Here is a 26,688-nt window from a genome sequence, read left to right as displayed (position 1 = left end):
TTTAGTTATCAGCTTAATGACATTGTCCAATGACATCATATAACCTACACATGACAATTTTCCTATCTCCAGACTAAATATTATAAGGACCACTACGTTGAAGAGGTAAACAATTCATTTTGACAGGGGAACAATGGAGAAAAATGCTATAGGGCAATAAACCCTAATGGATTACCAAGGGAAGTGGAAGCTCAGAAGGCATGGCAATACAGAAGCATACTATGGCATAGAGAAGACATCCACACTGAGGTGCGGGAGGGAGGGCCTTCTTTTGTAAAGCCCCAATGTTGTGGAATGCTCTACCATCTTCAGTCAAAAAAGCAGGGAATCTTTCCACTTTTAAAACAGCATTGAAAACCCATTTTTACCATAATTTTAGCACTGACTGTGTACTGTTTTAGAGTGTCTTTTTAACTGTCTTATAGGAATTATGCTTTATGGAATTATGTTTGCGGTCCTATGTTGGGCCAGGTCCGACATTGAAATTTTCCCTTTCAAGTTCAATATCGGACCCTTTTTTTCTTTCATCAAAAAGACGTAAAGCACAGGTCTCTGGTCGTTTTTTTCTCCGGAAAAAGCAGAGAAAACCTGAGACCGATAGGAGCCGAATGAAGCCAAAAAAAAAGGGGGCGTATCCGATAGCCCCATACACCACAGAGATAACACGGAAATAAACAAAGGAGATAGCTTCTTCTGCATCCTGTGTTTAAAGAATATCACGGGCATTTGCAGAGCTTTTTGAGATGTTATAGTAATAAAATCATGACTTGGATCACACTATTGAGGACTTTGGTGATAAAACTAGTGATTAAGAGAGGATTTATCGGTATGAACGTCTATAAAGAGGTATATGAAAAATACAGCGAACAAGGGGTGGGCTTGGCTGGAGATACAGTGCGATTCAGTGTCTTTTAAACCTGTTTTACTCCGGGGGGGGGGGGGGGGGGGGGGGTGTTAACAGCGCGTGTAAAATAAACAGCACGTGTGAAAATAAATTGGACCTGACCCGTCTGACAAATGCTGAATAAATGGACCACTAAGGGTTACATTTTGTATAATATTGTAAAATGTTGTAAAGCGCCATGAGGTCCTTGTGATGAAAAGCGCTATATAAATGCAAATAAATAATTCATTAATTAAACACTACTTTAAGGAATGGAACTGGTCAGGCAGAAGCAGTTTGTACAGTACCTTTTGGTTTATGTTTCACTTGAATTTACATGAATGAACACCAAATCTATTTGTACAATATTTACTGCATTTGTTTTCCCAGGATAATTGAGAGGAGACAACTTAAACATTTTAATGAGTAGGTTTTCCAACATGAGTTGAATATGCTGAATTGGAATAGAATAGAGCTTATCCCATCCACTGAGGAGGATGGGGATTGTTCCATGGTAGGTTTACTGAAGTTGTCAACAAGCATGCACCATTTAAACAACGTCGGATGCGTAGTCAGGGTTCTCCAGGGATTACCATTGAGTAAATGGCTCTTTATGAGTCCAGAGAGCTAGCCTGGAAGGCAGTATGAATGAGTGGTCATAATAAGAACTGGATGCACTATAGACAACTTAGAAACCAGTGCACTTTGAAAATGTTGGTCTGTGGTTTGTGATATAGGTGGTACCTGCTCTTTAAACGGTTTAGCAACAGAACTTAACACCGGAACTGAACATGTTCAGGGTCTGAGAAATATTATTAATGCCTTTAACCAGTATTTTATACAAGCCAGTATATCATTTAATGGTAATTCTGGTATGTATGAGAAAGATGATCCTCCTCTGCTCTCAAGACGTTTTTCTTATTTTAATAGACAGTTAATTTGATTTTAAGAATGTGACACCATTAACTGTGTGTGCATTATTACAAGGTTTGGATACTTCAAAGGGGGCTGGAGCTGATCAATTGGAGCCTTTCTTTGTAAAATTGGATAGTAATATTATTTCATAGCCTCTTGTGCATTTGTTTACTCTATCCTTAAATACTGGAACCATACCAACATTGTGGAAGCTTGTACATGTGGTACAATTGCACAAGGGAGGCTCTCTAATGGAGGTCACCAATTACAGACCAATATCATTGTTGCCTGTTCTTGCAAAATGTTTGGAGAAGGTGATGCTGGATCAGCTGAAAGTCTTTATAGATTCAAACAACCTGCTGTCCCCAATTCAATCAGGTTTTAGATCAGGCCATGGCACAATAACAGCAGTGACTAAAGTGGCTGATGATATTTCAAGTGGCTTGGAGAGTAAGCATGTTGCAGTCTTTACTGATCTGTCCAAGACTTTTGATAGTGTGGAACACAAATTATTGTGTAATAGGTTGCGGGAACTGGGCTTGTCTAAAAAAGTCATTGACTGGTTTTGTAGTTATTTAACAGATAGACAACAACAGGTAAAGGGAGGAGGTATTTTTACTTCTATAATAGTGATAAAAAAGGTGTACCACAGGGCTCTATCCTCTGTCCGACACTGTTTTCACTGTATATGGATGATGTGTGTCAGAATCTGAATGGAGTCCATTGTCATCTATATGCGAATGATACAGTGCTTTATACTACTGGATATTCTGGCACAGACACAATTAAAAAACTCCCAGAGGCTTTCAATATTGTATAACGTTTTTGGAATTTAAAGCTGTAGCTTAACACACAAAAAACTAAGTTACTGTTTTTGGACCTAAATTTAAAAGTTTGAAACAAGACTTAATAATTCACTCATTGACTAGAGAGCCTCTTGGGGTGGTGGATAGTTATTCACCACCTCAATATCTTGGGATCTGTCTGGATCCACTGCTGAAGCTTGATCTGCACATTTTAACAATCTCAAACAAAATAGCTAAAAAACTGGCTTTTTTGTTTTCAACATCGAAAAAACGTTACACTTCAAAGTAGAACTCATGTTTAAAGAGCTTTATTCTTCCTTTGTTTGATTATGGTGATACTTAATTTTTACATGCCTCTGCTGAGCAATTTAAAAAATTGGATAGTCTAATGAACAAAGCAGCCAGACCTGTATTAGAATGCCACCCTCAAACCCATCACTGCCAGTTACTGGCTTCTTTAAATTGGATATCATGTAATTGTAGAAGGCAATTGCACTGGGTACTTTTTGTGTGTAAAACTGCAATAGGTTTGTTGCTAGGTTACCTAGGAAGGTTCCTTGCTAAACTTCTATCAGAAGATCAGCATACAGTGGTGACTACAAGTCACTTTGACTGCTATGACAACTTGTCACAGAAGTACTTTTACACAAGTCCTTCTCAACAGATATAGACTTGTCTACCACCTTCTCTATCTGTGCATGTTTACAGTGACAGTATAACTTACCCTTATTTCCATATAAGGTGGGTCCTGCTCCTGGATGGCTTTGTCACGGGCAAATTTAGCCTTTTGTTCCTCAAGAAAGATTTCCAGTTCATCTGCCATTTTTCTAAATGTACCTCCTTTCCAAGAAAAAAAAGCAAGCATGTGAAAGAATTATACACAGGACAGCAGCATAGACATTGACTGCAGTACATGCAATACATTTCTACAGGCGTGCTGCAGTTTGTCAGGTATTAAAAAATGAAGAAACAAAAAGCTCCTGAAAGACTCCTCAAGGCTGTTTCTAAACAAGGGATTTTGGGGAGCCCACTAATAAATGTCGACTCTCAAAACAATAATTGTCAAGGGTGCTGGAACTAGGGGTGCAGTAGCACCCCCTTGGCTTTGCATGTCTTCCATCATATACAGGGGTTACAGTTTTGTTCAACGGCTTTCAGCACCCCCACTTTAAAAATGGTTCCAGTGCCATTGATAATTGTGTGACTATAGTAATTGTTACAGCTGTGTATAATGGTATTTAAAACAGGATTCATTTATACGACTTTTTACATAGCCGCTCTTATTCTGGTCCCACCACAGTAGGACATGCGAAGGATTACCGTACCACCTTTAATGTCCTATTGGGTGAATTGTCAAAGAGTGATCCAGGAATAACAATAACAAAACATTTGTATGCGTGCCTAAGTAAAATACAAACAGCAAAGCTTTAACACACTTGGGTGTCAGCAGGAACCAGATAAAAAAACAGGTCACCATTACCTTCATCTACAGCATGTATGAATGAATGTGAAACCAAAAGCCCTTGCACACAGAATAAGTTAGCAAGAGTATGTGCGCATAAAATCACGACTCTCTCAGTTCTATCCTTAAGTAATACAATTGGAAAAATATGTATTCAACATAATGGGTCTGTAAAAAAAAAAAAAAAGTTATGAACGGTGTGTGGACAGCACTGAATTCAAAGCAGATGATATCCAAATTACCAGCAGACAACACGGACTGGTTGATCTTCTTCCACCACTATATAAAAGCACAGCAATTTCCTTCTCACTCTCACTGAAGACTGCAATATGATTAATCCAATTAAATATGCTGACAAAACGATTCAAGTTAAAATGTTCAAAGACATGGTGTTGATCCAACACAACACTAAATTTAGTTATATGCGTATTTTTCTTTTTTTTTTTTTATGTCCTGTAACAAAGTTGGTAACTTTATAGCCACTTGGTGAAGTTGTGCTTAATTTTGCTGTGGAAAAACCTTTACTGACCAAACTGAAGAGAACATCACAGATGCTGTCATAGATGTACTATGTTGCAATCAATATGTCTAACTCAAACAGAAAGGATGGTACATTAAACTGTAAAGTGATTAATGATTTTATGGCAAGCTGTTTAGTTTCATTCAGTTTGGATGTGCATTTGCAGTAGGTGTTGGCGCCAGTGCAGTGCCATCCTGCAGTCTATTTTCCCATCATTTGGTTCACTCACAAAACAGCAGTATTAAACCACCTTGACTGGAACATTTTTTGGGCTAAACCATGGATACCAAGGTCAGACCTCTAAAAATACTGAGATTAAGAGCAATCTTTAAATGCCCAACTGAACTGCATTAGAAATTATTGCGAGACCAAATCAAACACAGCCTAGGCCACAATAGAAACAATGTCTCTTTAAAATATGACTTTCGTTGTTAGGCAACCACAGTAAACAACGTAGGCACGTAAAAAAGACCACACAGAATGAATTCACAGCCTATAATTCAGTAATAATAATAATAATAATAATAATAATAATAATAATAATAATAATAATAATAAACCATTTAAGAAATCCAAACGCATCGTTAAGTGGAAAATGTATTTTATATGATTCATAATTTTCACGTGAACAAACATTTACCTGCCTGGACGTAACAAATGAAATATTAATACTGTTTACCAGCAGACAAAGTGGAAGTTGGAACCTAGCAACTAGAAGTTTCGGCCGCAGTGCTTGCTAATGCAGGCTACATCGAATTTCATGAAGTAGGCTACTCTTTATACATACATTGCCATTATTTAAATTGATGTTCTAAACATAACACCGGACTAATAATAATAATAATAATAATAATAATAATAATAATAATAATAATAATAATAATAATAACACAATATTCAGTTAAGAAAATACAGATTGAATTTTAAAAAGAAAAAATTTTATAATATCAAAATAGGAACAGTAAACAAAGCTATAAAACATTTTAAGTACGGTAACTTTACTGTACTTATGTATGTTTTACCTGCACTCAGTAGAACGGCATGTGGAATTTTTCGACATACAGTAACATCAGAAAGTTTATAAATGGCTTCTTATTGAACAGTGTACGATCAGATGTTTATAGCAGGCGGGTACGTACAAGCCCACTGTACAATCTCCATGGATGAGATAGTCAACAGTCCCAATCCTCGCCACAACAGACACAACCCGACTGCTGCGCGCTGCGGAAATGCAACTGAACAAGCGAATGTGGGCACTACGGACCTGATGATACGAATGAAAATCAACTGCCCCCCCTATCGGCTTGGAGTTTGCAACTTTTGTGTAAATTTGGACAGCATAGTGCCGTTTTTGTTTTGTTTTGTTGTTTTAAACAAAAAATGCAGAAAGTAATGAAGATGTTTAGGTACACGATTCTGAATGATCCACTTTAGTTTAGGTATGGTTGAAATGAAACGACGGTTTAAATTATTGCGACCACAGCACAGTGTTCACAAAAATGTAACACTACATTTACAATAATAAAATGATAGGGGTGCAGTACACTTAACTCACACCCAGAAACACAAAATTCTACACATTTCTCATCCTTGACTAATTATATTAATATATATATATATATATATATATATATATATATATATATATATATATATATATATATATATATATATATATATATATATATATACATATTCTAAACTTATATAACAAATATTGCTCCCGCAGCTTTTCTTTAAGCACACAAACAAAAAAACAACTAGAAAAAACAAAACTACAACAACTATCCTTATCTTTGGCAAATGTGGAAAATCAACAGAACTAATTCAACTAAACGTCATGTTACTGCATCATGCATTCGTCACCATTCGTTTACAATTACTGTACTAACATAATTGATTTGTGCATGCAAAACTTTAGTCCATGCCACGTCATATGCGACTTGCACGAACGACTTATCCCCAAAATCTAACCCCTAACCCTAATATCATTAAACTGTTACTATTAATACAACATCCTTTGTTTCGCAGCCTCTAGATAAACCCACCCCTAAACCTAATGTCCATTAAACAGTCTATTAATTACTATTACATTATTAATATTACATCAACAATGTTTGTTTAGCGGCCTCTAGTGGCTACTAGGACTACATCGTTCACCGCCTGAACTGAAAGGTAACACGCAATAATACTTTCACCTAAATTTCATAAACAAATTAACAATTTCTGTATTTTCCTCGTTTTATTTTTGTTACAATGGCCTGTTAAAGCTTAACGACAAAACATTGTGCAGAAGTATTCTATTAGAAATGCAACCACCCCAAAAAATAAATAAATAAATAAATAAATAAATAAATAAATAAAACGTGAAATCCTGATGCTCTCAACAGAGGTCGCCATCGTCTTGCAGCACGCCTTTTCACAGCAATTTTTATACAAGGACTGTACTACTATAGATAACACATAACACATTAAAAACATATCGGTAACAGCATAACACGTATAATAAACAACTCATGACGAGGCTACGGTAACCTTAGTTACATTTATGTAGCAGTTATTTTAAATCATTGCCTCTTGACTTACAGTGGTTATTTGTATTATTTTTTGTAACCCCCGGGAATTTGGCAGTTGTGAACTTGTGAACCGGCTTTTCCGGTGCTAGTATTGTTGATGGGAGTTGTTCACTGTTGTAGATTTTAGCACCTAAATGTATTATTTTGAATAAATAAGTATGCTTTTTTTGTTGTTTTCTGTTTAGCAGAACTAGCTACTAAATTCTATATCAGCATAGCAATACCAATTAATTAAGAAATGGCCGGTTCAAGCACTGCGCAGAAGACATGGGAACTCGCCAATAGCATGCAAGAAGTTCAGAGTATTGATGAAATTTATAAATACGACAAAAAGCAGCAACAAGAGATCCTGGCAGCAAAACCGTGGACAAAAGAGTAAGTACATCAAAATGTCGTGGGGGAGAAAAAGGGTTTTGCAAAACAAACTGAAAGCTTACTAATGTTTCGGTCTAGGCCTGTATCTTGGCAGTAAACTATCTTTTCTCGTTGGTGAGAGTGTACAGAGTGAAGTGTTTGCTGTATATGAGTAAAAATGCAGGAATGGTAATAAGTCATAAGACTAGTAAACATACATCGGGATGTGTCAATAGCCAACCCCTTAGTAGATATATTGTTTTCACGAATTGTTTTACATGTCTCCACCATCGTAGTTTTTTTCTCTCTCGGCCCCCAAAGATGTTAGTCATGCTGAGTAGGGATGGAAATAAGACTCTCATTGCGTAGCCGATTGATCCATTCCTGGTTTTACTATGAGTTTAATAAGACACACCTGAGTTTGTTACCTGTGTACACTGTGGATAATAAAAATTGTAATAAAACATTGTATTGGTGAAACTGCTATGCAACAGTCTTATTTCCTTAGTATCATTGCCTGTTTTTGGATTGTACCGACCCATTCCATTGTATTTTAAGACATTCCAGGCTTTGGTAAGATAATTATAGTGTTCTCTCCAGGATTGGAGAAGGGCATGTTAGGGTTTTTCTGGGAGGAAAGGGCAACACACATGGGCATTTTCTCATTTAAATTACACAATGTAATCTATACTAGAGCATTATAAAGTCAACTATTTCACTGTAAAGAACACAAACAACTGTGTGAACACGGCGATTTTGCAGATTATATGTGATCTTATATGTGAGTAGAAATGTTTGGCTATAGACATCCCCCAGTTTAGCTATGTGTTACATGCATGCATGTTTATTAGTGTTTTTGTTTGTTGATTTCAGCCATCATTATTTCAAGTACTGCAAGATCACAGCTCTAGCCCTTCTGAAGATGGTGATGCATGCCAGGTCAGGTGGTAACCTGGAGGTCATGGGGTTGATGCTGGGGAAGGTGGACGGAGAGACCATGATGATCATGGACAGTTTTGCACTGCCGGTTGAGGGAACTGAGACCCGCGTCAATGCACAGGCAGCAGCGTACGAGTATATGGCTGCATATATAGAAAATGCAAAACAGGTCTGTTACATTTCTCAGCTGAACCTTGTTTTGAATTATTATTATTATTATTATTATTATTCAAATGGGGGAATCTTCTCGACTATTAATACAGTTCGACTTGCCTAACATGTCTTAACTCCAAAAATCATTGTATTGAAGACCATAAAATTATGGTATAAAATCTCAACCTGTAGGGCAAGTAGAAATGTGAGTACACGTGATCCGTCCAGTATGACGCATGGCCCAGCTGCTCTCTAAGCACAACAAGGTTCTAAGGAACCCCACCGGGATAAACCAGAGTTGCATTTTACAGCGCTAGGGAGTTATCCTGGACTGCATCAACCACCTGCTTTAAGTTCCCAAGTGCTGTAAAATCTAGCGGTAGCTTATCCTGGCTAGTTAAAACACATGCTCATAGTACACATTTTTTAAACAATAGTAACACAAATGTGAAGGAGGAAACGGGGAGGCCCATGTGACTGGAAAAATTCCATTTCATATTAAATATATATTTTGATATTGATATATAAAAAAAAAAAAGAAAGTACTGTAAGGGAATATGCAGAGCACGACACCTCCAGCTGGTGGCCCTGTGTTTCTTTTAGGTATTTCTCGATCTCAGAAGACATCTCTGGGGCTAAAATCAACTGTTCTTTCAAGCAGCTGAGCCTGAATTCAAATGTACTTTTCAAACTGCATGCATTTAATTTCTCTCAACCATAAATACAAGAATTGTGGAGGTTTATTTTGTGTGGGGAGGTGACACATGGTTCTCCATGTAGGGGTTGCTGAGGTGGTGGTGGTGTTGTTTAGTTTAATTTCAATATGACTTTAAAGTGGTAAAGATTCATTTCTATGAGTTTTATTTATTTATTTATTTATTTTGGGGTTGGTTAATTCAGTACAGTTTTAAATAAATGTCCTTGTCCCTCCTAGGTTGGGCGACTAGAAAATGCCATTGGCTGGTATCACAGCCACCCTGGTTATGGCTGCTGGCTGTCTGGGATTGATGTCAGCACTCAGATGCTTAATCAGCAGTTTCAGGAACCTTTTGTCGCAGTTGTTGTAAGTACAACTGATTCTTAACCCAAAGCACATGTAAACCCATTTACAATTGCCAAGGTATTCATGAAGTTCCCATTTAGAAACCTTGTGTAAAATAATTAAGCAAAAAATGTCCTGGCATTAGCTTTTAAGATTATTGTAATCTAATCGTACTTAAACTTCAACATTTTTCAATAAAAAAGGTGGTATTTTCCATATAAATAAATCGTTAATCTAAAATCAAAATATGTAAAAATTTAGTAGGAAACAAACGGTTATCTGTTTATAAGCCAGAATGAGGTGCATTTCATGGAAAACCAAATTTAAATGTTGATACTTTTGTTCTTATTCTATTTAATTTACAAATCAAGTACGAATAGTGGAACTATATGCGTACAGAGCAGATCTGCATGGACTTAGCAAGTAGAATAATTTAGTCAGTAACAAAGAAGGCAGTTTCTTTTTTTTATTAAATTATTCAAATTGCTAAAGTCAAAACACAAATAATTACCTACCCAGTAAAGTGATAACAATACATAATTGTATAACATATCCAGTGTATTTGTGAAGTATACAATAAGTACAATATCAAACATTAAAAAAAGTGAAATTATTAAATATGTGCACTGATTCTGTCAGTTGGTCTGTCACACTCTAGATAGTGAACATGATCACTTTTATTTATTTATTTATTTTTAAACAAATTCTCCTAACTTTCATCATAGACTCGTATCCTCCAGTGTACCTTTCAGATTGCATCTGGGTATAATATGATAAACTTTTAAAAATAATAATAGTAATTTGCAAAATATTGAATGTATCCCATGATTATGAACACCATTTTTATGGGTTGGCACTGGTTATGCTCAAATTTGCGTGCTGTTAAAATGTCAGCAGTGAAAAATACAGAAACACGCCAAGATGTTTTCCAGCTGTTTTAATGTGAAGCCTATTTTATGTGTTCATTTAGTGGCTTGGAAAAAAGTCTTGGCAAAATTTAAAGATTGCCAAATTGCCTTCATAATTATGTATTACTCCAGTAATATATAATTTCATAATACTGTATTGGTAATAATTAAGATCTGTAGTGTTTTGGGTACATATGTGATTGTGACTGTTGATGGATTACATAAATATACATGCTTTGGTTTTAAGCAAACATGGTTTACAGTAAATTATGTAATCTTCATCTTTTTATTAGAAATAAATTGTCGTGATCTGATTTTCTTGTTTTTTGCTCTGTCTTTTTAAGATTGACCCAACTAGAACAATATCTGCTGGGAAAGTAAATCTTGGAGCTTTTAGAACATATCCTAAGGTAATATATTTGTCTTGAGCAGTAAATCATTTTTCATGCTGTAAAGTAAAAAAAAAAAAAAAAAAAAAAAAAAAAAAAAAAAACCCTAAAATCAACGTTAGGGTCGTAATATGTGTGCAGCCGCTTCTGGCAAAAATGGCAACGTTAGCAAACCGCCGCGGTAGCGCCTGAAAACATGATTTAGAAGTCAGGTCTCATGCATAGGCTAACGCACATCAAACAACGAATCATCCACCCACCTCAACAAAGCACAGTGGGGGGAGTAAGGTTACAACCAATAAGGAGTCAACATTCCCTTTAAGAGCACCTGTGCATCTGCGATAGCGAACAGAGGGCATTTTGAAACCAAAAAAAAGGAGACAAAAGCTCAAAAATAAAAAGTTATGCATAAGGCTTTGTCTGACCTGCCTGGCACTTGCAGCAGCTGAAAACTCCACCATTGGGGCTTCAAGTTCAGCATCTGCTTCCCTCAAACCCTGTAGGTTTAAAATCACCTCCATTATGGAGAGCTATGTTATGTAAAACACAATCAGCCAGGATGATATTGCTAACCTTCTTAGGAGTGTACTGTAGTGTTCCCCCAGAGACATTCAAACATCGGAATCACATTTTGAGGATTCCAAATGTTTTCTCAATTACAGTACGAGCACTTTTAAAGGTACGGTTATACCTGTGTTCGGCAGGGGTTGTGGGGTTGAGCAGCAGTATCAGTAGCCATTGCTTCAGTGGATACCCGTTGTCCCCTACCAACTAGCCACTCGGACTGTATCTCGCTGAAATGCAGCTGGCACCTGCGAATTAGTGAGGATTAATAAATCATGAAAAGAGCCAGGATGGTTTGCAAACACATTTGTGATGTAGTTGTTGGCATCATACACTTCTTGCACATTGACAGAATAGGTCCCCTTACGATTTATATAGAGGTGCCTATTCTGCATTGGTGTGTGAAGTCGATGTCTCCCAGGAAACCCCTGTTTTGTATTTTGTTGCAGCTTGTGAGAGACAGGGAAATTGATGAATTCTCCTGCCCGCTTTACTAAAGCTGCAGGTACATCTCACACTGCACATGATACAGCCGACTGGCTCATGTCTGCAGTATACTGTAAAGCCATACATGTTTGCAAGCCTTTTGTTATTCTTTTTTGCGCATGAAAAAAACTGCAAACATTTTTGGCACCAAATCAAATTCCACTAACAATACATACTTCGTATGTTGCAACAGGTAGTCAGTGTTTCTGGATCAAAATAGGTTTCATGGGTGTGATTCGCCAAGTATTTTGGTCACAAATATTTATGGTTTTTCAGTAAACCACAGTACATTGGAATGAGCCAGTGGCATAAAATGTTAGTTTAGTAGGTACCCTTGGTTCCACAGGCAAACAGTGTGCTCTCTGCATGCCTCCTTCCAGGTCAGCCTGAAGCAGTTGGCAGATGTCAGTGAATGTTTGTCTGTTGAGGCAAAATTGCTGGATACATTGTGTGTCAGACAGGCTCAGAAAAGACAGATGACTTCTAAAGATTTGGGGACGTCTCCTCCTCCTCCTTCTCCTCTCTCTTTGTCTCTTTGTGCACACCATATTTCTTTTTATTTATATTTTTTCTCTCTCTTTTCCCTGCTTCCCTGGCAGTTTCAGCTTATAGTCAACAATGTAAATTTCATGGAGTTTAGACCTGTTTTTCACATGTTAATTCAAACACTGTCGATGGTTTGCTAAATCGCTACATTTGTATGTTAATGAGGAGACCCCTAAAGTTCAGCCCATGTTCAGCGCTAATGTTGACTTTCCGGATGGGCACTAAAACACGGTTGCTAAATCACAGAGGTGGGCAGTCTGTTTCCCCACATGTGCACCCGATTTTAGTGCGCTAACTGTCCGCAAAGGTGTTTTGCGATTGCCTTAGGGGTTTGTGAGTGTTGCTAAATAGGGCCCTGATTGTTTACTCTATTTCTATATACAAAAAGCAGACTGGGGAAAAAAAATCATGTGGTAGCTACTGTGCTGTCAGTTTTGTTGCAGGTTGAACTACGGAGTCATTCCATGTGACACATTCTGACTATTCACCTACATTCAACACAGTTAACCCTGTAGGAACAAGTTATTACCACCTACTTGAGGATCATGTCATGAAATTTCAAACTAGATTAACAAGAACTGTTGCTAATATGACAACATTTTTATCCTCCTTATCATAGCTCTTTCTTGAATAGAGAGCAGACTTGTTTCAACTGCCAGAAAGCTATAAAGAATGACAGTAGTAAAATGTATTAAGAATCATTTAAGTAAAAAAAAAAAAAAAAAAAAATTGTTTGTTCAGTAATAATAGAATATTGCATATTTAAATTCACAAAACTTAAATAAAATCTGTAATGCATAATAATGTATACAAATTAAAAAAAAAAAAAAAAAAAAATGCAGTGTTGAGAATTTTGCTGATTGTTAATAAATATCTTCAGGGCTACAAACCTCCAGATGAGGGTCCCTCTGAATATCAGACAATTCCACTGAACAAAATAGAAGACTTTGGAGTGCACTGCAAACAGTAAGTGTCACATACAGTATTGCTTCAAATTTCTTATGAAATGCTTTTGTGATTGTTTTGATATTTAAGTACCCCTGAGAGAAGATTTTGGTGTGTGTTTTTTTTTTTTTTAAACCCACCAGCTCCCACACCTCTGCTTAAACTGTTCATAACTCCTGAACCATTTAAGATGCAAACGTCAAAACTTATTTTCAGTATTATGGAAACTATAATCATCTGTTTTAAAAGGCTTTATTTGTTATAAATAACATCAGCTGATTTGGTCAGTTGCTCCTGTTTATTCACCTAATGAATAAGATCAATAAATTAAACAAAGACATTATGCAAGGCTTGTGTTAATTTAAGAATATCGAGAGGTTTTGTGAACAGGGTTTGTTTATGTTCTAAGTGAGCCCTTTGTATTTAGGTATTATGCTTTGGAGGTGTCTTATTTCAAATCTTCACTTGACCGTAAACTGCTGGAACTCCTATGGAACAAATATTGGGTCAACACACTCAGCTCTTCAAGTTTGCTTACTGTAAGTATTCACTATATTAGATTACTTCTGTTTTAGCATACTGAAAACACCAAAACTCTGTGGCAAAGTTAAAACTTTCTTTTAACAAGCAATATATCTAGCACTGCTGTAGGACGAACAGTACATGTTCCCGGTGCTTGTCTGTCATGCTCTGATTATGTTAAAGTGTTTTGGATGAGTAAACCTTTCCTCCCAGTTTAAAAGCTGATGCTATCTCTGGTTGTTGTACACATTACAGCCTACTTTTAGCAGGGCTGGTTAGCCTAAGCAAAGTGCTGTTGCTGAAATGCACCTTGCAGTTTTCTGTATGGTGTCGTCTTGTTAAATAGCTGCATACTAACCAAATAATGTTGTTGTGAATGGGATGACAGATGGTTTGTACAATGTCTAGGATGGGCCTGTCAATTGGTACCTGCTCAATGATTGGAGAGATAGTGTTGTCATGAAATAGACTGAAACACTTGTAAAGGTTGGGTTTCCTGTTTATCAAAATCCCTCTGTCACTAGAAAGAATAAAAACACTACCATAAACAAACTGTAACAAACTGTTCTTTTGTTATAGCAGCAATTGGTACAAAATGCATATGAAATAGCATTTGCAAATGAATAGCATAGTTTCTACTTTTCATGTAATGTTTAGTTGGTACATAGCACAATGGTGTGTGTATTCATATTTTTGTTTATTTATTTTTAATTTTTTTTGAGTATATATCCTATATATTTTGTATAAAAGACCCACTCCTATTTTCTTTCAATGTGTTAAAACGCCAATGAGTATGTAAAAACTATGTTCATCTGAACGTGGTGACACCCACTTTTCTGGTGCTGTGTGTGTATGTGTGTGTGTATATATATATATATATATATATATATATATATATATATATATATATATATATATATATATATATATATATATATACACACACACACACACACACACTTTTTCTGGTGTAAATCAGTTTTTACAATTATTCAACCCAGTTCACAGCTGCAACCCCCTCCCTAACTCGGGAGAGATGAGGACGAGCACTCACTACTTCTGAAATGTGTGCCGTCAGCTGTCCGCATTTTTTCACACTGCAAGCCCGGCGTGAAGCCATTACAGAACTACAGCGTCAGAGGACAGCACAATTCTGAATTGCACACAGGCAGGCCTGCAGCCACAGGTCGCTGGTGCGCAGTGAGACGAGGATTTACGTTATTCTATTTTACAATTGTTGTACCTACAACATCCTGGCGCTTTCCCAATTTCCCATGATGTTTCTATGGTGTGTCATGAGCTTGGAATAATGCATGGATGGATACTGGCCTAACCTGTTCATTTTGAAAGGTGGAAGCAGCATAAAAATGTATATAGGAATGCTCTAAACTCAGCCAGATCACTTTTTTATTCAAATCTCATTCGAGAAGGCTCTGCTAATCCCAGCCATCTCATCTCGACAATAAATTGCATGCTACAACCAAAACACGTTTCTGTATCTACTGGTTCTAGGGAGCAATGTCATTTGCTGTTCTGCCCCGTAATATATTGGCATTTAACGGTACCTGTTTGTTCTATTTTGCTGATGTTACTTCAAGGCTCAGATATTCTTTGTAATTATAGGCCCATCTCTAATCTGCCATTTCTGTCTGAAGCCCTAGAACGTTTAGTGGCTCAGTAGCTACATAATCATCTATCTGAAAGCGACATTTATGAACCTTTTCAGCTAGGTTTTAGATCAAGACACAGCACTGAAACAGCCCTTGTTAAGGTTGTCAATGATCTGTTCATGGCCGCTGACTCTGGTGCACTGACCATTTTGTTCCTATTAGACCTCAGTGCTGCATTCGATACCGTAAACCATGGCATTCTAATTTACCGTTTGGAATGCTGGGTGGGTATTACTGGCATTGTCTTACGGCGGTTCCTATAATACTTGTCAGGTCGTAGGCAGTTTCTGTTGGTGGCTATATATCTGACCCTGGCCCGGTATCTACGGTGCCACAGGGCTCTGTTTTAGGACCCTTACTTTTTAATATCTATATGCTGCCAGATCATAAATTGTTGTGGTTTGAGTTTTCACTCATATGCAGATGACATACAATTATATTTTCAGACCACACCTGACACACATGTGACTGTTTCGGCTCTCGATAATTGTCTGACTGAGATTAAAGCTTGGATGTGATAAAACTTCCTACAATTAAATAGCGGTAAAACCAAAGTAGTGCTACTTGGCTCTCCTTGACAACTTACAAATTTGGATTGACGGATGGGCTTGAAGTTAAATCTAGCTCTGTAGTTAGAATCTTGGTGTGGTCTTTGACCCTAACCTTACTTTCGAGTCACATCCTCAGTGTCAGTGCGGTGTCATTTTTCACTGAAGACAACAATAGGATAGCCGAGTTGTGTGCAGCAGAACAGACTTGAAATCCAACTTATTCTGATCCTTTTTTAAAAAAGCTCTTTGAATATTAGGAGTGTTTGCCTGCCCTGTACTGCTCAACACCTCTCCACGTCCGAACAGCAAAACAAGTCCTCTTAGTTAGCGCAGACCAACGCATTAGTATTGTTATTACACAATTACACATCGGCCAAGAAAATCTTTATCCATGTACCCCATACCTATACAGTAGAGTCAATTAATAGTTTGCATAATCAATTTATATGGATAATAAAACAGTACTAATAATAATTACTGTACCTTTAATAATGTATAGAATAAAGTTCTATAAGTACTTAGTACATAAGTACCAGCTGATGATATATAGCTAGTAACCTATTCTATCACGTTAAGCATGCAAAATTACAAAACTTTACAAATCATTGAATTAATGCAATTCAGTAAAAATTTACACCTACAGTTAAGGTAATTAAATACTTACTATATACCAAACTTTGAAAATAATCAAAGAATACAATTCAGTAAAACTTTGACACATTACAGAACTTTAGGAATCATTACACTTCAAAACTTCAGTAAAATGTTTCTATACTTTCATACTTGCTGTTAAGGCATTGTAATAATGTGCAGTTGAAATGAATAAAATTCTAGCTGCTCAATAACATAGACAAGATCTCCAGCCCTTACTGACCAAATAGAAGAAAAATCAAGAACCAGGTGACTTAATTTGCTTAACTGCAACAACTTAAAGCACACAATGCTCCATCTAAGGTTTTGGTGGTCTGAATAATTCTGCATCTTTTATTTGCCTCGGTCTGCTGGTCTGTTTCTTGGCAGCTAAATCACTTAGCCATTTTAGCAGCAGAAGCTGTATGTGTAATACACCACACGTAATTAATCATGTGATTACAGGTGTGTTCTGTTGATTAAAGAGTGTAGTTGATCAGAGATTGGATAATTGACTCTAGTGTGTGTGTGTGTGTATGTATATATATATATATATATATATATATATATATATATATATATATATATATATATATATATATATATATACTGAACAAAAATATAAACACAACATGTAAAGTGTTGGTCCCATGTTTCATGAGCTGAAATAAAAGATCCCAGAAGTTTTCCATACACATAAAAAGCTTATTTCTCTCAGATTTTGTGCACAAATTTGTTTACATCCCTGTTACTGAGCATTTCTCCTTTGTCAAGATAATCCATCCACCTGACAGGTATTGCATATCAAGAAGCCGATTAAACAGCATGATCATTACACAGGTGCACCTTGTGCTGGGGACAATAAAAGGCCACTCTAAAATATGCAGTTTTGTCACACAACACAATGCAACAGATGTCTCAAGCTTTGAGGGAGCGTGCAATTGGCATACTGACTGCAGGAATGTCCACCAGAGCTGTTGCCAGAGAATTGAATGTTTATTTCTCTACCATAAGCCGCCTCTAACGTTCTTTTAGAGAATTTGGCAGTACGTTCAACCGGCCTCACAACTGCAGACCACGTGTAACCACGCCAGCCCAGGACCTCCACATCCGGCTTCTTCACCTGTGGGATCGTCTGATACCAACCACTCGGACAGCTGATGAAATTGTGGGTTTGCACAACCGAAGAATTTCTGCACAAACTGTCATAAACCATCTCAGGGAAGCTCATCTGCATGCTCATCGTCCTCACCAGGGTCTTGACCTGACTGCAGTTTGGCGTCGTAAGTGTGCTCTTCACGGATGAATCCCGGTTTCAACTGTACCGGGCAGATGGCAGACAGCGTGTATGGCGTCTTGTGGGCGAGCGGTTTGCTGATGTCAATGTTGTGAACAGAGTGCCCCATGGTGGCGGTGGGGTTATGGTATGGGCAGGCATAAGCTATGGACAACGAACACAATTGCATTTTATCGATGGCAATTGGAATGCATAGAGATACCGTGAAGAGATCCTGAGGCCCATTGTCGTGCAATTCATCCGCCGCCGTCACCTCATGTTTCAGCATGATAATGCACGGCCCCATGTTGCAAGGATCTGTACACAATTCCTCGAAGCTGAAAATGTCCCAGTTCTTCCATGGCCTGCATAATAACCAGACATGTCGCCCATTGAGCATGTTTGGGATGCTCTGGATCGACGTCTGCGACAGCGTGTTCCAGTTTCCGCCAATATCCAGCAACTTCACACAGCCATTGAAGAGGAGTGGGACAACATTCCACAGGCCATAATCAACAGCCTGATCAACTCTGTGCGAAGGAGATGTGTCACGCTGCATGAGGCAAATGGTGATCACACCAGATACTGACTGGTTTTCTGATCCACGTCCCTACCTTTTTTTTAAGGTATCTGTGACCAACAGATGCATATCTGTATTCCCAGTCATATGAAATCCATAGATTAGGGCTTAATGAATTTATTTCAATGGACTGATTTCCTTATATGAACTGTAACTCAGTAAAATCTTTGAAATTGTTGCATATCGTGTTTATATTTTTGTAAAAAAAAAAAAAATATATATATATATATATATATATATATAGTAATAGATCCTTGCCACTCACACCGTTCGTTTCCCCGTTAAATTTAGACCCAAGACACAAGAAATTGATTTTTCAGTGCATACTCACACTTTTAATAAACAGAAATAAACAAAACAGAAAATAAACACCTAGCTCCCATTCGGAGCACTAACTATATAACACAAACTGGAACCTAACTAAAACAGGACCGGACAGCTAACCTGTTTATCGGTTCAAAACAAACTAAACACACACACACACACTCTCTCTCATACCCTTACGGCACCACGATACTTTACGGTTGCCTTTGCGCAACCGGGCTCTACACTCACAGCAGCCTTGAGCGAACTGGCTGCTCTCTGTAAATACCCTGCACCTGGGTTTAATTTAACAATAACTGCCCGGTGCAGGTGATAATTAATAATAAAACAATTAACAAAATGTGCATACGCACATGTTTTCTGCAGGTAGGATACTAACCCCCTCCCTGCTGTATTACACATCCTCCCCCACAAGTGTGCAACACTGACCGGCCATTCCAAGGCTGCCCCCTCCCCTAAAACACAACCACCCACCCTCAAGTCCACAAATGTCCATTTTCGCCCTCTTCCACGGGCGGGCTTGAGGGTGGGTCGGTCCTTCCGGCACTTCCCAGAAGGGACCGTGAACCGGCGACACGGGACCCCACCGGGATGACAGGGCTGACCGAAGCGACGACCGGGGAACAGGAGGATGCAGCAGTGGACAAAGGTCTTCACCTGGGGACTGGCGTAGCGATGTCCGATCACACAGGGGGAGCGAAGCAGCGACGTCTGGCAGCAGCCCAGCGACATCTGGGTGATCGAGAAGAGCGGAGCAGGGAACCAGGGACAGAGTTGTGGCCAATGTTGCAGACTCCTGGGCTCCAGGTCCAGCGCAGGGAGGTCTAGGAAGACCGGCAGGGTGTCCAGGAGCAAGGGGCAAGGGACCGACCTAAGAAGCGCCGGAACCTTTTCCAGGGTTATGGGCTGGAACTGTGGTGGAGGTGCGGTGCTCACCTTCTCTGGCTCCGGGACGGTCTCTTCCTCCTGTTCTTCCTGCATCAGCTCCTCTGGTGCAGGCGACTCCGGGACTTCTCTCGCCAGCACTGACGACAACGCATTCTCTGCCTGCTCCCACTTTTGGAGCAGCAGCTCCAATTCTGTTGGCTCCTGCTCCCTTCTTTCCAGCGGAGCCCATCCCGACTCTTTCATCTCTCTCTCCAGTCTCATAGTCTGCTCTATTTGAGCAGCATATTGCTGTTGATCCTCTTAATCAACTCCTCTATGCTTTCCATTTCTTTTGGGTCATAGGGGCGCCCACACACACTGCCACCATATGTAATAGATCCTTGCCACTCACACAGTTCGTTGCCCCTTTAAATTCAGACCCAAGACACAAGAAATTGATTTTTACAGCGCTTACGCGCACTTTTAATAAACAGAAATAAACAAAACAGAAAATAAACACCTAGCTCCCATTCGGAGCACTAACTATATACACAAACTGGAACCTAACTAAAACAGGACCGGACAGCTAACCTGTTTATCGGTTCAAAACAAACTAAACACACACACTCTCTCTCTCTTGTACCCTTACGGCACCACGATACTTTGCTGTTGCCTTTGTGCAATCAGGCTCTACACTCGCAGCAACCTTGAGCGAACTGGCTGCTCTCTAAATACCCTGCACCTGAGTTTAATTTAACAATATCTACCCGGTGCAGGTGATAATTAATAATAAAACAATTAACAAAATGTGCATACGCACATGTTTTCTGCAGGGAGGATACTAACCCCCTCCCTGCTGTATTACTATATATATATATATATAACATATATATATATATACACACACACACACACACTGAGTGTACAAAACATTAGGAACACCTGCTCTTTCCATAAAATACACTGACAAGGTGAATCCAGGTGAAAGCTATGATCCCTTATTGATATAACCTGTTAAATCCACTTTGATCAGTGTAGATGAAGGGGAGATTTAAGTCTTGACCCAGTTGAGACATGGATTGTCTATGTGTGCCATTCATAGGGTAAATGGGCAAGACAAAAGGTTTAAGTGCCTTTGAGCGGGGTATGGTAGTAGGTGCCAGGTGTGCCGGTTTGAGTGTGTCAGGAACTACAACGCTGCTGGGTTTTTCACGCTCAGCAGTTTCCTGTGTGTATCAAGGACGGTCCGCCACTCAAAGAACCTCCAGCCAACGGCAGGCCAGTGGTCGAAAATGGCTCATTGATGAAAGAGGCTAAAGGAGGCTGACACGAATTGTGCAGAGCAACAGATGGGCCACAGTTAGTCAACTGACAGTCCAGTACAACATTGGTGCCGAAAGACCCTTAAAAGAATACACAACTCATAGTACCTTGACACTTATGGGGTATGGCAGCCGACGACCTAACAGAGTTCCACTTCTTTCAGCAAAACACAAGAAACTGTGGTTGCTGTGGGCTAAGGAACGAAAACACTGGACACTGGAGGATTGGAAAAACATTGCCTGGTCTGATGAATCCCGGTTACTGCTGTTTCACGCTGATGGGAGGACTAGAGTATGGAGAAAATCACATGAGTACATGCATCCATCATGCCGTGCGTCAACATTGCAGGCTGGTGGTGGTGGTGTGATGGTGTGGGGTGTTTTTTTCATGGCACACATTGGGCCCCTTGATAAAAGTGGAGCAACATTTGAATGCCACAGCATATCTGAATATCATTGCCAATCAGGTGCATCCCTTCATGGCAGCAGTGTATCCATCTGCTAATGGATTTTTTCAGCAGGATACTGCCCCATGCCACAGGGCTACGGTTGTCCAGGAATGTTTCCACGAACATGACAGTGAATTCAGCTTACTGCAGTGGCCTGCCCAGTCGCAAGATCTCAATCTGAAATGGACGAGCTTTTCGGAGTAGAGATCCACTACCAGCCAACTTAACACAACTGTAGGAAGCAATGGAGTCAACATGGGCCAGCATCCCTGTTGAACATTTTCGACACTTTGTAGAGTCCATGCCCCGACGAGTTGAGGCTGCCTTGAGGGCAAAAGGGGGTGCAACTCAATATTAGGAAGGTGTTCCTAATGTTTTGTACACTCAGTGTATATTCCAACATTATCTTGTACGTACATTCTTGCTGTACTGAAATTCATGTGCCACCTAACTGTATAGCTCTGTGGCAGGAAATGGCGTTGCGGTGACGTCAGGGCGGAACAAACACAGACAGGCAGGTACTGCAGTTCAAAGGCGCGGCGTGCGCCGTTTTATTTAGAACAACAAAAATAACTAAAATATTTAAACAAAAATAAACACTGCTCACAGACCACAGAAAATAAATATTCAAACAAAAACAAATCACAAACACAATAATAACACTTAAGGTCCGGCTGGGCAGTAGCCTTCACGGATCCTTTAAGTTTCAGTTTCGGTTTTAGTTTTCTCCTCTTGCTCTCCCATTCTCCACTTCTTGAACACCCACCACCAGCAGGGAAAACTGCAGGGTTTTTATACAGGCGACCATCTCCCGATTGGCAACAAATTAATCACTTAATTCAGGAGATGGCCACCTTCTGCACAAGTTTTTAATGTGGATGGGACTTTCCATCCACGCTGCAAAACAATACAAAAACAATAACAAAACAAAACGCACGGCCACGCCGTTATATATACAAATATAAAACAATAAAACACACAACGGTTTGCAGTCATAAACAAATACAATACAATAAATCATAAAACAAACAAATACAAAATAACACAGGGGCGGAGGGGGAAGCCCCATTCTAGAAATAAACAAATACGTTTAAGCAGGGCTTTCCTACCGCCCTGCTACAAGCTCCTTAAAACAAACTTGTAGAGATGCAAAGGGAAATGTGTATTCTTTATGTCCTTCCTTTAAACAGCTCTGAATGCCTTTGTTCTTCTCCCTGCTTCCCTTCCAGAATTCGGATTATACCACAGGACAGGTTTTTGACTTGTCTGAGAAGCTGGAGCAGTCCGAAGCCCAGCTTGGCCGAGGCAGTTTTATGTTAGGTTTGGATACACATGACAGAAAGTCAGAAGATAAATTGGCTAAGGCGACAAGAGACAGGTAAGGGCACACTCAGTCTAGTTTATTAACATAGATGATACTGATTTATTTCCTGATATAATGTATTTTCAATAATACAGGAATGAATTTAAGTTTGTGTCTGTTAGGACAGCTCTGAAATCCATTTTTTATGTTCCTCGTGTATAGTGAAATGTGGTATTATGTTGTCACTTACGTCATCTCTCTGTTAACATATCTGGTTAAAGTCAGTTTAAATACAGTTTATTTTCATTGCCATTACTCCAGTCCTCTTCAAAACTTGGCACACATACACTGTCTCTTGGATTGAAACCAAACAGTATATTTTAATTTACCCAGGAAATACTTGTTAAGATCAGGGATCGCTTTGGAAAGGCTACTGACAATTTTACCTGATTTTTGTTTTATTTTATTTTATTAAACTTCCGCTTACCCACATAAACTGGTAGGTACTGTCTTGTTTTCAATTAGAACCCAGGTGACAATCAATCGCATTCATGCTGTATTGTTAAGGCATGAAGCATTAATTTGACAAACTAAAGATGTTTACTATGCAGTACATAACTACAAATGTAAAAGTAATTGAAATGTAATGTTTAAACTGTAGTTTACCAACTTACTCAGTGTATCAAAATAAATTGTTTAGCAGTTTACTTTCATTATAACTGGAGTGTATTTTTTGGTTTGTTTTGATTTTAGCTGCAAGACCACAATAGAAGCTATCCATGGCTTGATGTCTCAGGTTATTAAGGATAAACTCTTCAATCAAATTAATACATCCTCTACCTGATCTCATGTCACTACCTGGAAGCCAAGATTTACAATGAATTTTGTTTCACCAACGCACATATCCTAGCTCTGTTTAATAATCTGTTAACTGTGGCTAGGCTTTTCAAAGGGAGGTCCTCCTGGGGGTGGAGTAGACATTAATTGTGATGTTTATTCTGCTTATGTTGCTCCTTTTTTTCAAACTGGCATATTTGAAGTAATGCATAGAAGCACATTTTGACATGCCATTTTAGTAAAGCTTCTCCAAACTGGATTTGTTTTTATGTGACATATAAAAACATGTGCACTTAAATAAAAATAAATAAAAAATGATTATACTGTGTTGTGTGGTTACAGAAGCTAATGTTTAGACGGAATTTCAAGTTATCTGCTGTCCAGTGAACAGTGTGTTTTTGTGCCTTTTAAGGAATTTCTAAAAATATATATTATATTATATATATATATATATATATATTATATATCTATATAATATATACAGTGCCATGAAAAAGTATTTGCACATTGTCTGATTTTCTGCATTTTTGCATATTTTTGACACTGAATGTTATCAGATCTTCAACCAAAATCTAATATTATATAAAAGGGACCCTGAGTGAACAAATAACACAAAATTTTGATACTTATTTTATTTATTTATTAAAGAAGGTTATGCAACACCCAATGCCCCCGTGTGAAAAAGTATTCGCCCCCTTAGACTCAATAACTCGTTACACCACCTTTAGCAGCAATAACTGCAACCAAAAGCTTCCTGTAGTTATTGATCAGTCTCTCACAGCGCCGTGGAAGAATTTTGGCCCACTCCTTCATGCTGAACTGCTTCAACTCAGTGACATTTGTGGGTTTTCATAAACTGCTCATTTCGGGTCCTGCCACAACATCTCAATGGGGTTTAGGTCTGGACTTTGACTAGGCCATTCCAAAACTTTAAATTTCTTGTTCTTCAACCATTCTGATGTAGACTTGTTTGTGTGTTTCGGATCATTGTCTTGCTGCATGACCCAGCTGCGCTTCAGCTTCAGCTCACGGACAGATGGCCTGACATTCTCCTGTAGAATTCTCTAATACAGAGCAGAATTCATGGTTCCTTCAGTGATGGCAAGTCATCCAGGTCCTGATGCAGCAAAGCATCCCCAAACCATGACACTACCACCACCATGCTTGACCGTTGGTATGAGGTTCTTACAGTGGAATGCAGCGTTTGGTTTTCGCCAGACATAACAGGGCCCATGTTGGCCTGAAAGTTCCACTTTTGACTCATCTGTCCGTAGAACATTGTTCCAGAACTCTTGAGGATCATCCAGGTGCTTTTTGGCAAACTTGAGATGAGCATTCATGTTCTTCTTAGTGAGCAGAGGTTTCCGCCTTGCTACTCCGTCACCAGTTTTTGATACAAGGCCCATCTCTTCAATGTTACAATTTATTTGAATATCCATCACAGCCCACTTTTTAAATTTTATTTTTTTCTCTGTGCATGCCAAATCAGTCTGTGCAGTTACACGGGGCTTCCTCCAGTTTCACCTGATGAAAAGGCAGCCAAAGCAAAGAGACGAGCTATGGTAATGTAACTGTTAATCATTAAACCGTTTTAGATACTGTGATGTATGTTTTAAATTGAAATTACCTTTTACGTTGTACACAGTTCTGTGCATGGGTAATATTGACATTTAATTTTGCTTTTGGGTCGTTAACGAATTTTACATACTGCTACAATACGTACCAGGTTTAAAAGTATGTACTGTATTGCAGTCCACATGTCATCTCTCTTGGAAAGGGTTTTTTTTTCAGAATCATATCATTCTGAATTAAAATACTTTCTGTTAAATATAGTACTGTACCAACAGTACAGTACATCTACATGGAAGCCTGCTTATTTTAAAACAGTCTTTTCAGATACGCATTTTTGATATTCTATCTTTTTTATGTTCCCTGGAAAACGGACAAGGGTTGGAATGGGCCAAAATGAAATAATCAGATATGCGTCACAACCGTTTAACCGTCACTGAAGTCAAAATTTTAGTCAGATATGTGAGTGCTGACTGTGTATATGTAGAATGAAATTAATTTTAAATTTAAGAGTTACTTTTACCTGCATTCATCAGTGCTATAAGAAAACAGTCATTAAGAAGCTTTATGCATTAAAATGATTCTGCATGAAAAGACACTTCCAATGCTGCTTTCACTTTGTTTTGTTTTATTTTTTTTAACTCTCACAATCTAGCCATGTACAACTGTTAAGGTCTAGAACAGGCATGGGCAACTCTGGGCCTGGGGGGCCTTACTTTGGAGGGCATGATTTAACCGCTGCAAGACCTGGATATATCTGTAACTGCGCGTTTCTGGTCCACATCAGACCTTAATGTAGCTATTAATTCCAGAGTTGCTAAAAATCAGAATCTTGAAATCCAGGTTTAATCCAAGAAAATATTCAGGTTTATATGGCTTCATTGTAAAATCAGAAAAGCACCCATATCATTTACACATTATATATATATATATATATATATATATATATATATATATATATATATATATATACACACACACACACACACACACACACACACACACACACACACAGCTCTGGAAAAAATTAAGAGACCACTGTAAATTTTTCTTAAATCAGCATTTCTACATGTATGGCAGCCATTCCATTCCAGTGTCTGTTGAATTCCAACACAGGAACACCTCATTCTACTGAATGAGGTACTGATTACAGGATCACCTGAACCAAATCTTATTTAACGAGGAAAAGTATAAAAACCACTCCTGTGGTCATCACTATCCTCTTGCAATAGGACCAGCTGGATGGCAAAACAGTGCTAGTAGTACCTCAAAAGTAATTGGAATCAAAAAATAACTATTG

At 38.4% G+C, this 26,688-nt stretch overlaps 2 protein-coding genes across 3 annotated transcripts in view; one reads left to right on the top strand and one right to left on the bottom strand.

The window, feature by feature from the left end:
* LOC121313396 (centrosome and spindle pole-associated protein 1-like) overlaps positions 1-5,809 on the bottom strand; it is a 33,478-nt gene extending 27,669 nt beyond the window's left edge. For both annotated transcript variants that reach the window (XM_041245879.1, XM_041245881.1), the window contains exons 1-2: positions 5,609-5,809; positions 3,329-3,444 (exon numbers count right to left, since the gene is read on the bottom strand). In XM_041245879.1, coding sequence (XP_041101813.1) covers positions 3,329-3,427 — 99 coding nt within the window. In that variant the 5' untranslated portion in view covers positions 3,428-3,444; positions 5,609-5,809. The remainder of the gene's footprint in view (positions 1-3,328; positions 3,445-5,608) is intronic.
* Positions 5,810-7,006: 1,197 nt separating this feature from the next.
* Positions 7,007-24,137, top strand: cops5 (COP9 signalosome subunit 5). The gene is made up of 8 exons (XM_041245878.1): positions 7,007-7,537; positions 8,390-8,624; positions 9,543-9,671; positions 10,903-10,968; positions 13,424-13,509; positions 13,916-14,027; positions 22,909-23,057; positions 23,736-24,137. The coding sequence occupies exons 1-8, from the start codon at positions 7,401-7,403 to the stop codon at positions 23,824-23,826; spliced, it is 1,005 nt and encodes a 334-aa protein (XP_041101812.1). The 5' UTR covers positions 7,007-7,400; the 3' UTR covers positions 23,827-24,137.
* Positions 24,138-26,688: the final 2,551 nt, after the last annotated feature.

Source organism: Polyodon spathula, chromosome 3 (assembly GCF_017654505.1).
Source record: "Polyodon spathula isolate WHYD16114869_AA chromosome 3, ASM1765450v1, whole genome shotgun sequence".
Lineage (NCBI taxonomy): Eukaryota > Metazoa > Chordata > Actinopteri > Acipenseriformes > Polyodontidae > Polyodon > Polyodon spathula.
The sequence above is the reverse complement of the archived record's forward strand: the minus strand, read 5'-3'. Positions and strand labels throughout refer to the sequence as shown.